At 43.7% G+C, this 13,665-nt stretch overlaps 1 protein-coding gene across 5 annotated transcripts in view; it reads right to left on the bottom strand.

Annotated features, from left to right (window-relative positions):
• LOC126035436 (A disintegrin and metalloproteinase with thrombospondin motifs 6-like) overlaps positions 1-13,182 on the bottom strand; it is a 233,380-nt gene extending 220,198 nt beyond the window's left edge. For 3 of the 5 annotated variants that reach the window (XM_049793983.1, XM_049793984.1, XM_049793987.1), the window contains exon 1: positions 6,199-7,437. In XM_049793983.1, the coding sequence (XP_049649940.1) occupies positions 6,199-6,675 (477 nt within the window). In that variant the 5' untranslated portion in view covers positions 6,676-7,437. Of the gene's footprint in view, positions 1-6,198; positions 7,725-12,150 lie in introns of those variants that run through there. The other 2 variants (XM_049793985.1, XM_049793986.1) reach the window with 1 other exon arrangement.
• Positions 13,183-13,665: the final 483 nt, after the last annotated feature.

Below are 13,665 nucleotides of genomic sequence, written 5' to 3'. Positions count from 1 at the left end.
ATACTGACTCATGGATGGTGGCAAATGCCCCGTGGGGGTGGCTACAGCAATGGCAGCAGAGCAACTGGCAGCGCAGAGGTAAACCCATCTGGGCTGCCACACTGTGGCAAGATATCACTGTTCGGCTAGAGAATCTGGTTGTAAAAGTACGTCACGTAGATGCTCATGTACCCAAGAGTCGGGCCACTGAAGAACATCAAAACAACCAGCAGGCAGGTCAGGATGCCAAGATTGAAGTGTCACAGGTTGACCTGGACTGGCAACATAGGGGTGAGCTATTTATGGCTCAGTGGGCCCATGATACTTCAGGCCATCAGGGAAGAGATGCAACATATAGATGGGCTCATGATCGAGGGGTGGACTTGACCATGGACACTATCGCACAGGTTATCCATGAGTGTGAAACATGTGCTGCAATTAAGCAAGCCAAGCGGCTAAAACCCCTGTCATATGGAGGGCGATGGCTGAAATATAAACAGTGGGAGGCCTGGCAGATTGACTATATCACACTCCCACAAACTCGCCAAGGCAAGTGCCATGTGCTTACAATGGTAGAAGCAACCACTAGATGGCTGGAAACATATCCTGTGTCCCACGCCACTGTGCAGAACACTATCCTGGGCCTTGAGAAAATTTTATGGCAACGGGGCACCCCAGAAAGAATCGAGTCGGACAACAGGACTCACTTCCAAAACAACCTCATAGACACCTGGGCTAAAGAACATGGCATTGAGTGGGTGTATCACATCCCTTATCATGCACCGGCCTCTGGAAAAATGGAACGATACAATGGACTGCTGAAAACTACATTGAGAGCGATGGGGGGTGGAACTTTCAAGCATTGGGATACACATTTAACAAAAGCCACCTGGTTAGTTAATACTAGAGGATCCGCCAATCAGGCTGGCCCCACCCAACCAAGACTTCCACATACTGTAGAAGGGGATAAAGTCCCTGTAGTGCACATGAGGAGTATGTTAGGAAAGACAGTCTGGGTTAGTCCTCCCTGAAGCAGAGGCAAACCCATTCAAGGGGTTGTTTTTGCTCAGGCACCTAGGTACACCTGGCAGGTGATGCAGAAGGATGGGGAAGTTCGACGTGTACCTCAGGGAGATTTGATTTTTGGGAGAGAATAGCCAGTGAATTGGGCTGTATGATATTTAACTGCTAAATAACCTGCCAATGCATGTCATTGTATCTATAGTGTCTATATGCCATATCAAGGGTATTACTGTAAGAATTACCCAAATGACTACAGGATGGACTTTGAAACTGAGCCAAGTACAACAGTGATAGAACTTGAACTGGCACCCAGCAATTTCCTCAAGATCAACATCTTCGACCTGCAGACCAGGGGCATGAGTTACACCAAATGTACTAGCCACAAGTTCCAGAGGCAGCGTACAACAACCCAACATCTCACACCATCTCTCTCTTATCCTGAAGAACTGTTACAACAGATGGAGCCCCAAAGTCATGGATTAAATAAAATTGATGGACACAGTAGAGGGATAGCCCATTGACTAAGGGAATACTATTTGTGTGCGTGTGTAGTAGAAGGGTGTCCATATACTTATATATAAGACAAGGAAAGTGGTAGTGGTTGATTGGAAAATGTAAGATCTGGGCATGATGTAGATGGTATAGAATAAGGGGTGGATAATGTCCTGGGTTCAGCTGGGATAGAGTTAATTTTTACAGGAACCTGGGAGGTGGGGGGGCATAGCTGGGGCAGCTGACCTGAACTAGCCAAGGAGCTATTCCATACCATGTGACATCATGCTCAGTATATAAATGGGGAGCAGGCCGGGGGGGGGCGCTCTCTTGACTTTCAGGGGGGGAAGTGGTGGAGCATCAGGTTCTGGGTGGTGAGCAATTGCACTGTACATCACTTTTTGTATACTTTTTCATTAGTACCGTTGTTGTTGTAATTTCTTTGTGTTGTCCCCATAAACTGCCTCTATCTCAGTCCTCAAGGTTCCAGGTTTGTTTTCTTTTCTCTCCCCTGTCTCCTCCCTATCCCACCAGAGGGGGGCGGGAGGAGTGAGTGAGCGGCTGCGTGGTCCTTTGTTACGAGCTGGGCTGAAACCACAACATCATCTTAAAAACTAGGACAGGGACAGCTTATATATAATTTTCTGAATACTAAGTCTATACTGCAAATACATATTAGTACCAAAGAGAACTCCAAAGACACCAATCTAGAATACTAAATCTCTTTCAATATCATTTCTGATCTTTGTAAGTTATTTTATAAATTATACATTACTTTACATACGATTCAGAAATACCATACTACATGCAATTTATGATCTATAAAAGTAGATACATTCTTTATGGTAGAATCAGCTTTCAAATGAATAATTTATACACATATTAATTTAGGAATACATGAAACAAATGAAGACTTCCAGCAAAATAATTCTTTCTTTAACCAAGTAAGGTCATGCTTTTAGCCAAAGTCTACTTGGGCTTTCTTTATCATTTCTATTTGGATGGAAACACCTGTGCTATTCAGCACAAATGTTATTCGGTGCATGGAACTCCACATGGCATGGAAATACTTGGCATTTTACATTAAACATTTCCTTGAAACCATAGTAGCCCCAAAATACAATTTAACCTCTGATTCACTTTCCTAATAATAATCACTTTCTACATGTTTTAAAGCGTTCCCCACTACTGGGCTTTTCAGCTCAAAATGAGAAAATCTGCTACTGTGAAAAACTTGTTTGAGCACTCAGTGAAGAGCTTGGACACCTGGCAGAGGACAGAGGTGGGTCAGAATGCAAAGAGTTTGGTTTCTGCTCAATTCCACTACTATAAGCCCCAAAACTTTTCTTCAAGACTTGCTCCCCTCAGAATTAAACAAATTTCTTCCCCTTGCAGTGAATTTCTCTCTTCAGCCAGTCTACCACTGTTTCTTCTCTTCCCTTTGGTATAACATACTCAGCTGAGACAATGCCTCGGCTACTTCTGCTTCAGCCTTGTTACCTCACACCCAACATTCAAAGGCCCCCAAATACTGCTCTTTGCAGGCTCTCATGAGAAGGCCAAACCTGCAATCCATCCACAAATGTAACATCCACTAAAGTAAATATGAGTTTGGAAGCCAGCAAGCCTGCCAGATAAGACTTTCAGTTTCCTCACATGACTGTTCACTGGATTATAGAGCTTTCCTCATAACTTCAGACAATTTATATAGCATAATCAGGGCCCAGCAGATGGAAACTGCTGGAATTAAACTTTGGTAAACAGTAGCCTGTAATTTTGGGGTGCTTGGTAACGAGAAATATAGAGGTAGATGCTGAAACAGGAAATAGCGACAGGGAAATGAACTGACTGCTGGTCACTTATAATGAAACTGAGGAAGCCCTTCATGCACTAGAACTCATCTCAGATACTACAAGTGTTCATCAAAGTCATAAAACTTACGTTAATTAAACCATGGCCTCACCTGCCCATCCTGATAACTAAACAGAATAACTCAAAACATTCACTAAGGGGAAAAAATTTGGCAATAGTGAAGTCTAACAGGACAACTGGTATAAATGGAATGCTTAAATTTTGCTTGTGAGCAACACATGCTAAAGGCTATTACTTGTTTTAGTTACTGACAACTTTAAATGACTGGCTCTGGGACAGATGTTAATCAAGGACTAGGCAGAATGACTGGCAGTTTCTTACAGACTGGAAAATACAAATGTCTTGAGCATGACATATTCTGAACTATTACTAATTCTAAAACAAGTACTAGTATCTTCAATATTCACTGCCAATTGCTTTATTAACCATGTTCTAACCAGCAGCTATATAACAAAATATATCAGTAGGAATCATCATTTTAAAGTAACCCTGATGGATTTGCCTGAATGGAGTGATAACTCCTATACTCGGTGCTCTGGAAGGCCCTGCCAACACTGTATGACAGAGGAATTTCTGTATGGTAGAGTATGATATTGAGTACAGCCTACCACTGCACCCCTTTGCAGGATCCCTGCCTCTGAGAAAGAGTCTTGTGTCACCCCTACTGCTGCTTCTGGAGCATGACAGAAGCCTCACATACTTGTGATTCAGCCTTTCTAGGAAATGCAGCGGACACCTGACACTTGCAGTCCCAACTAAGAGGCATGGCCAAGAAGAACTCAAGAGTGCCAGTCATGGTGTGCCCAGAGAACTGAGGCTGCCTTAATCCAAACCAGGAATACCTGGAAGAAATACAGAGGAGCTAACAACAGCTAAAAGCACCAAAGATGACTGTTTAACTGAGAAGCACTCCACACTAAAGTTAACTTACAGATTAAGTAAACGTACCAACACCTTGAACCACAGAACAAGACAGCTTCACCCCAGCAAAAACAGTAAGGCTGAGGGCAGAGGGAAAACACGCAGCAATAGGTGTGCTAAAAGTCACCTCAGTGCCTGAGGCACAGAAACAAAACAAAAAACAAACAAGAAAAACCCCAAAAATATTCTGCTTCACCTCAAGAAGGCTTCATTTAGAAGTGACACCTACCATGCTGCTAAATTCTTTGAAGAAAACAAGTGCCATGAGGAGCAAGAGATGGGGAAAGCTGATAGGAAAACATGGACTTTTTTTCTGCTTCATCCCACTCTTTTCCTAACATGAAAGGAAAACAGGAGTCAGCTAAGGCAAGAGCAGGCATTCTTGGCTCACCCCCTGGCCAAGGTCAAAGAACCAAAATAGGAGCACCATAGCACAGACTGCAAGCTCCAAGGGGGCCAACCAGGCTGTACCTCAACTGGCAGAAACTCTGGAGATAGAGAGGTATGCGGCCTATTTTAAAGAAGTGAGTCCTAAAAGCAGGGGTTTGCTCTCCATAGTATTTTTAGCTGAAAAGAACTATAAAGCAAAATGATCCAGTATATTAAAGAGCTTAAATAACTGTGACAAAAATGTTATTACAAAGGAACTGTAAAACCAAAGTGAAAATTGTACTACATTGAGACCTATCAGCTGCAAGTCTGCATTAACCAAACTGTGATACCACACTCAGTGGAACACCATTTTAACTACATTTCTTCAAAAGCGTCACTTAGCCCTGGAAATCCCCATTAAATTCTTTTTCCTCAAAAGTACTCCAAAATATTAACCTAAACTGTATCAGGGACATCACAAATAACTGGGTATAACGCATCCTATCTAGGTCTGAAGCAGCAGGCTCTTGTTTGTAAAGAAGATCCCAAGACGCATTATTCAATAGCACTTCCAAGGATAAATAGGAATTAGTTTAGCAAGTCTGTGTAATCTCCCCCCCTTCAACAATTAGTTAGATCTGTCTACTCCTAACAAGAAGATTGACCAGCATTCTACTGTAATTAAAGCCAGAATGAATAACCACAATATATACATGTATTTTTACTAGAGAGATTACTAGGCTCTTGATTTAGTATTTTCTAGTCACGCCCTTCTATTTTAGTATTTTGTTACTCAGTAGTTTGGGTTTTAATTTTTTGCATTTGTTTTCTAATTTCTGTTGGGAATAAAAGCAGCTTTTTCCCATGCAAGTACTACTGTCATGTGATCAACAGATCAACAGTAAAAGAAGATATGAGAATAAGAGATAAGAATTTCTAATCCTGCTTTTAAATGCAACTGTTTATGATTTGTAAACAAAATATTTCTTTTTAAAAAAGTTAAATAATTACTTTCTGATGCTGGTACTTGCAAAGGATCTACTCTCCTCTTCACTCTTTGAATTTATGGCAATGATGACTTCTACACCAAGCAATTCCTCTTCTCTGTTATTTACTCAAAGTTTCTAAACCCAAATTCTCAAAAACAACAAGCGGGTGTTCAGTTCAGTCAATGTCCCTGGAGAGATTCAGCATCCTAAAGGACCCACTGTTTTCCTCTGCCTCCTTGAGTTTGTAACATTTGTATAACCCGTAACGATCTCAGCACAGACCTAATCTTGCAGCCCTAGTGCAGACACTGTAAACACTGAAAATGTTGCCTGCTAAAGGACTACAGAATTGGGTCTTAGTACTTACAAGTAATCTTGAAAAACTTTTCCCCAGGACCCAGACCAGGTTTTAGGGGGTTTTCGCACCTTCCTGTCTGCTTGCTTCTTGCAGGGACTCAAAAAACTGAAAGATGTGCCAATTAAGTAGTTGTTCCGTAATTTAAAAAGGGACAAGCACGCTATTATACTAGAACATGTAATGTGGACTTACCAGACCGTTGCAGTTGCTTAAGGCCACTTTAGTTGTACTGTGTTGGTCTTGCAAATATCCTGTGTAATGACAGTGGTCTAAAAAATCATGCTTCCACTGAGGTCCATCTTTCCCCCAGTATTCTACTGTAAAATGTCTAGACACCAAATCTGTGTTGAGAGTCAGATTTAAATGAAAGTGCTTGCCATAGGCAGAAAGTTTAAAAAATAATGCCAGTTCTTGGTCATAAGGGTCTGTACTCCTCCTCCTTCTTGAAGGTTTAGCATTTTTCACAGTAAAGCTGAGGAAGGCTCCATTTTGATCAACCCTTATTGGGACTGTTAGTTGGTAGTGTTCAAGGTACGACAGGAATTCCTCTTTGTAATCACAAGGTAAGACAATCCAGGGAGTGGGCATAGAAGAGAAGAAAATATAACAGGAAACAACAAGTAGTAGTATAAACATAAACCATATTTGGCTAAATCTCATCACCCTCATGAGTAAGTCATTTTCAGGTAAACAAGATGGAGAGTTTTACTAGATAAAAGAAAACATTCTTTTCTTTTTCTAAGTCATGAAACTGAACGTGTTTTCTTATTAACCTGATGTCACTGGAAATACAAAAGTTTTTAATTACATATTTTTCCTATTTACCCAAAATATGTAAACATTTGGGGCTAAATTCTACCTAAGAAGGACGTATTCTTCACAGTGATACCATTCAAAGACAAAAGCTATTAGATCCACCTGCAAGAATAAAAACAGTAGTAATGAAAAGTATTATATTGTAAAAACATGTAAAACTGCTCTTCATTTCATTAAAAACCTATAAATGTTAATGGGTCAAAATAAGATTAGATCCTTACTTCCTAGTTTAAAAACATGTTAATGATGTTATGACAAGTCTCTAAACTATTATCAAGTACAACATTTTACTAGATTTAAATTTGCAAGGCTTTCCTACAGTTAAAAGTAGACAAAAACAAATTAAAACAACAATTTAATCAGATTTGCTGTATTTAAACTTCCATGACAATAAATCATGATAAAACTAAGAGCAGATCTCATTAATTATACGAACGTAGTTTAGAAAATATTACCCAAATGCAATGCAAAAATCGATGCTTCTTGTCAGCTACAGAGGTCTGACCCCTACCTTGAGAACTATATGAAAGCCTGTTGTCACTGGGAAATTCCGATGAAACCATGACTAGGCTCAAAATCCATGTCCACATCTTCCAAAAAAGTTCCATAATTTAGAAAAACAGAAAGCTGCTTCCCCCCCCCCCCTCCTTGGAGGGCTACCTGTGTGCTATAGAGTTAACTCCACTCCAGAATCACACCATAACAGGTATATGTATTTTATACTACTTCCAAATTAACTATTGGATGTTTCACTTTTTGACAGGTATTCTTTTCCAACAACCTGTATTTTCTTCTATATCTGCAGTCATTTTCTCAATTCAAAATAAGTATTTGTAAGATTCCTTAAGATATCAGTAAGACATTAGACTGGATAGTTAACTGAACTTGCTCCATTTGTTTTCCTGAAAAACAAAAGAAAATGAGTCAAGGCAAATTCTTTTTATTAAAACAGATCTATACTGCAAAACACTAAGCTATCATAGCGAACTACGCAATATAACATTTTGAAATAATATTCAGCCATTATCGCTTTCATGGTCCAAGGTCACAGTGACCTTACAAAAACCATAAGTTACCATTAACCTTGAACTACTAGTTCCGTACAACTTAAGATGCACATATCTGCTTTATGTTGAATAGGCATAAGAAATCATAAAATTAAGGTTTCTTGTTGTTCAAATACTGTGTTCAGAATTGTTCCAGCTATAATCGATGCTATGCACTCATTGATTTCAGCAGTGAATAACTAGACCCAATACACTGGTAGACAAAGGAAGAACCTGGGAAAGAATCCAGAGTAGTACAGTTATCTGATCTTTCTGCAGCATGTATTTTGTTATTTACTAAAGAACAAATTTCTGTATTTGAAACTATTCATCATACACATTCTAAGTTTTCAAATATTTGTTGTATACATATTAACTACAATTTGATGTAGTAGAATATATTTTTATTTTCAACGTTATTTCCCCCCCCCCCTTTTTTTTTTTTTTTTTTTTTTTTTTTTGCATTTAAAACACTATTGCAGTAATACTGAAAAGCAGCTTTAGCTGTGGCCAGGGATTAAATGGAAGTTTTACACAGCCAACTAACAGTCCAGCATCATGGAATACCAAACAATATGTTGTGTCAGCTGGTACTAATCAGTCCTCTTAAGCACTCTCAGCACACCTGTGCATAGAGCAAACTCTGCAGAGGCAGACAATGGAGAAACAGAACACCAGAGAAAGGAAAACCATTTAAAAACAAATTTCCAAAAGTATACATAGTCATTTATACATGCACCAGATAAATTTGCCTTTCTAAAATTCTGGGAGTGATTTACAACATTCATTCAGATGGGTAATACCCCTGCAGCCAGTGGATTATTTGTAAAGGTTAAAGCATGTCATCTCAAGAAGAAATCAACATCATGCAAATCTTATTTACTAACATCACAATGAATATCAGGAAACTTCTTAGCCAATTTGAAATGCATCTAATTATTAACATGTAAATGAGACTAATCTGATCATTCCAATACCTACTTTTTAAATATCTTTCAAGACAGCACACAGAATTTAATCAGGTTTGTAGAGGGAATAAAAGATACTTTGCAAGCATAGCTTGGACTTAGTAGTATTTTTTTTCTGGGGAAGCATAAGGATTTAGTGATGCCATTCACACGTGGCAAGGCCTCAAACAAAATTAATAAAATCTCTGGTCTGGCCTTCCATGTAAAACCTTTATTTCCTACCTAATATTTAATTACAGCTTTTAGACTTTTACAAGTTTTGAAGAGACATAATCAATCCCATACTCTTCAGCTACATTCATATACTAAAGAATGTTCCTTATTTCTAATCCGAGAACATCCAGTTTCAAATTCCAATCACTGAATCTTGCTTTGTCACTGTCTGCTAATGATCTGCTTTCTTTTCCTTGCATGGATAGTTATAATCTGATACAAGCACCTCCTGACACTTCCTGATAAGCAGCTCAACCTATTTGGTTTACCTCACTCCGTACAATCCAGTTTCTAGATGTCTAATTATTTCTGCAGCTTTTTTCTGAACAGTTTCCAATTTGTCAGCAAATCGGCAACTCCAGATATAGTACTTCCAGTATGAAGTTAGGTAGGAACCTCAAACTATCCACTGTCTATACCCTTTTTCTTTTTAACTGCCTAGATAGCACATATTTAGCATTCTGCTTTTGATTGTGGTAAAGATGACACATTTCGTCAACACTAAGCTTACAATAAAAAGCATTTCCTCTGCCTTATGGCTGAACTACATGTTCACCCACAGTAAGGGCAGGTATAGATACATTTCCTGAACATTTACCTAAAACCATAGTTCCTGACTAATTATAAAAGCTCTGCCAAGTAGCAAAGAAAAAGTACAAGATGTTTTTCAAAATCCAGGATGCCAATGACGAAGCAGGTGCATGGCACTGGCATTTCTGCAGAGGCACTGATGACAGTGGCAGTCCTGTCACTGGTGCCATGAGCTTTCTACCCACTAAAACTCAACGAGGGGAAAAGAGGCCATAAACACATACAGGAAGACTACTTTGGGGCAGTAGGGGGGGGGAGTGCGGCTAGCCAAACTGCTCAGACCAGTCACCTTGGGAGCCTCCATCTAAGCAAAAGGATATATAGTTAAGGCGCCTTGGGCAACTAAAGCGTCCCTTAAACTGAAGGTAGCGTAAGTTTTAGGATAGTCAAGCTGCCAAGAGACCACTATCTCCAGAGCCAGGCAGAGCATCACCACACGTGCCGCCTCCCCCCCCTCCGAACCTAGGGACAGACACGGCCCCACCGCCCCCGGGGTATCTACACAAGGGGCGTCTACTACAGAACAGCTGCTCTCGCGCGCTTGGCGGTGACGAGGTCTCGTGGTAGCAACTGAGGTGCCGAAACAACAGCGCCGGATCACGCAGACCAACCGGGGGTTACGCTTCGGGGCAGAACCGACGGACCGAGGGGAGCGACAAACGCGTCACACGGGAAATGGCTCTGCCGCTCCCCAGCGGGGGGGGGTGTCACCACGTCCCACCTCGACAGCTCGGCCCCCGCGAGCAACGGCCGCCGGCCTGCGCGCCGCGCCTGCCCGCGGGGGGAGGGGGGGACGGGCGCGGGCTTCCCCCGCCGCCGCGAGGTGCCCACCGCCTTCCCCAGTTCGGGCGGGCGGCGGGGAGCGCTGCGTCAAGGCGCGGCCGGCCGCACCGCCAGTACGAGTGGTTGCTAAGGAAATAGGGAGGGCGGACATCAGTCACACAAATTCAATTACAGGTATCGGAGCTGGCCGTGAAAAGCGTTATAGGGCTTCAAAAGCCGGGGATTAGCCGTGCCCCTGGGAGCTCCCCAGGCGTAAATAGCGACGCACAGACCGCACTTGGAAGGGCTTGGTGAAAAGAAACGGGGCCCGGGGGGTCATGGGGAGGAGGCTGGGGAAAGCGGGGGAGGGCGTACGTACAAAGGGAAAGGACGGATCTTTCCTCCCCGGGTATTAATCAGAAACCAAGGCGTGAAGAATAAAAGTGCTGCTGTGCGTGCCCCGATGTACGGCGCAGCCAGCCGCCCCCCGGAGAAGACGGGACTGCCGTTGTCTGAACAGACTCTCCCCTCCGCCTGCCCCACGCCTCCCCTCTGCCCCTGCTGAGGGATCAGCTATCATTGTATTTCTGAGGGGGAAAAACAAAAAAAAAGGGGGGGGGGGAAAGGCGGCGAAAAAGCAAACAAAAAAATACCCAAAACAACAGGCTAGAAAAATGCCTACACACGCAGCCCAACTCGTATACACATGTATATTATACACACACAAAAAGTTTTTTTAAAAAACAAAACTTGGGGGGAAATACTAGTATTGAAGTTGGAGGTCACTAGACACATACCCTTCAAAGGATATTCAAAAGGGAAGGGGGAAGAAAAAACAAAAAAGCAAACCACGCCCTCCTCCCTAGAGAGACTGAAGGGAATAGTCTGTTTGCTGTGGTAGAGTTGATCCTAAAGTTAACTTTCAGCAGCCCATTTCCAGACAGCAGTGCTGAATCTATTTGGATAAAACGCGTGTGACCCAGACACTTGGCGTTTAGCCCAAACAAAAACAAGAGTCAGTCTGTCTCTCCCCTCTTGTACAACGATGAAAGAAATTAGCGAAGACAAAATCCGCACATACATCGCCAGGGAGCGAGAGCCCACTTACCTCCCCCACCAAAGTCCATTTGAACCCCGGGCCGCTACGGAGACAGACACGCACCGATAGATACGGCTCCGCGGGGTTAAAAGTCTGGCAAATCCCAAGCGGCTCGAAGTAAATCAAAACCACACGCTTCCATTTTTCTGATAAACCCGGTGAGAGCCCGACATCTCCGCCAGCATCGGGCTGCGGGACCGCGGCCGCGCCGACCTTCCGAGCTCCGATACAAAATATGCACTTGTCTGACCGCTAAAGCGGACACCGGACACGGCACGACAAAAAGCTGGGCTTTTTAAATTTAAAACAATCCGGATTAGCTGTAGGTTGTCGTTGGGGTTTGGGGGCTGCTTTGGTTTTCCTTTTTTTTCCCCTCCCTCTACCAAAGATTTAGTATTAAAGCATTAAAAAAAAAATCTTAAAAAAGTTTCACTTTTCGAGACCGTATTTCATAAAACACTATTCTTTTCGATTGAAAATCCTCGCACCTCCTTCTTCCATCCTCAAAGGTTTCTCTCTGAAATTACTCCAAATCCACCTCGCCTAATGCAATATAAACCTTCCCCCACTCCCCAAAGCCCTGCACGCACCGTTATTCTGGACACAAGAAAATCAAAAGTTTCATTGAATAGCATGAAATCTTCCTTACCGTTTTCATCTTCAATTTCTGATATAAATTAAGTTTCAAACAATAGAGATTGCACAGGACGATTTCCGTATTCCTCTCTGCTTTTCCTCTCTGTGCAAGTATTCATCAGGGTTATATTCTCCAACAGAATAAAATTCTTTAACCTTCCTAAAAGGGGTTTTTAGAAAACGGTCTAGCTTGGCAGGAGGAAGGATGCCATCAATTCACCCAACCTATCACCCGGCACGTTTTGTCTTTCCAACAAAAAGAGAGAGAGGGAGGAAAGAAGGAAGGAAGGAAGAACAGGCTTATATTGGGGTAGGTGCCCTCCTCTTGAGCAGTCTCCTCTGTGCAAAATACCATATGAGTATCATCTGAGTTGGGAGGGGAGGAGGAAAGCTTGGTTGAAGCAACCCCAGACCTCCTCTCCCTGCCGGCCCCCAGCCAAGCCGAGAGCAGCAGTAGAGCAGCAGAGAATCTTAGCAGTCTCGCCCGGGGAACGGCACAGAGCACGCTGACGTCAGTCTGCAGATATGCCCCGGGCCGGCGGCATGGCTGCGCATGCGCGCCGCGTCACGTGGCAGCGGGGGGGTAGGGGTACAGTCGGGGTAACGAAAAACAGTGAAGGGGGAGGTTGCGCGCACCTCGTGGCGGAGGGGGCGGGGGTAATGTCCTCGGAGCGACCCCCGTCCGGTGCTGTGGGGTGAGGCGGGAGCAGCGTCGCCAGCGAGGATTCCAGTCTTGCTGTAGGGAGGTGCTGGGGTAGCTGTGCTACAGCTGCTGTAGCTCCGGTGTGCAGTCGGTTGGCGCCGGGCAGGCGCTGCCGGTGGGCGGCGGGCCGGGGCTGCCCCCTCCTCGCCGGCGGCCCGGCTCACGCTCCATAACGAGCTTTACTAAAAGAAAAATAATAAAACCCCATCATTTCCAGCTGAGGGGAGGCGAGCGGCCGGCGCTGGGGAGGCGGTTTCTGAAGCCCGCGCAGCGAGCGGCAGCTGAGTAACCGCTGCAGCGCAGCGGGGCCGGGGCCCGGCCGGGGGTCCCGTGTGGGCCTGGCCCTGCCCGCGCACTCTGCGTGGTGCCACACGTAGCGCTTTCACTTTCATTTGCTGCGAGGAATCTGGTGCCACTGGGCGGGGCGGAAATGGGGGAGAGCGGGGTGATCCGGATGCGGTCGTCGTGTCGCGGGATCGCCAGCCCAATCTGGTGTACGCGTCAGAAGCAGGAGAAAGGTGCAAATGGCACAGGGTAGCTGGGCGATCTGCGGGATCGTTTGTGTTTAGTGAAGCTAACGGTGGTGTGGGGATAGAAGCTGCTGGGGGAGGGAGAGGGTGCAATCTGATACTCGCTCTCATAACCACCAAGTTAATTTCCAATAGCCAAAAAAGAGGGGGAAAAAAAAAAATCCTTCCTGAATCTAGGTTCTAAGGTTTCAAGCTTCTGCTAACAGTATTTCCCAGGTGGTGTGTGTGCACATTGTACTCCTGAACTGGAGGTAGTAGGTATAATTCCTCTGGTGAATCTATAATAGTTGGCTGA

The sequence above is a fragment of the Accipiter gentilis genome, chromosome W (assembly GCF_929443795.1).
Source record: "Accipiter gentilis chromosome W, bAccGen1.1, whole genome shotgun sequence".
In the NCBI taxonomy this organism is placed as follows: Eukaryota; Metazoa; Chordata; class Aves; order Accipitriformes; family Accipitridae; genus Astur; species Astur gentilis.
This window is presented reverse-complemented; position numbering and strand designations above follow the sequence as displayed.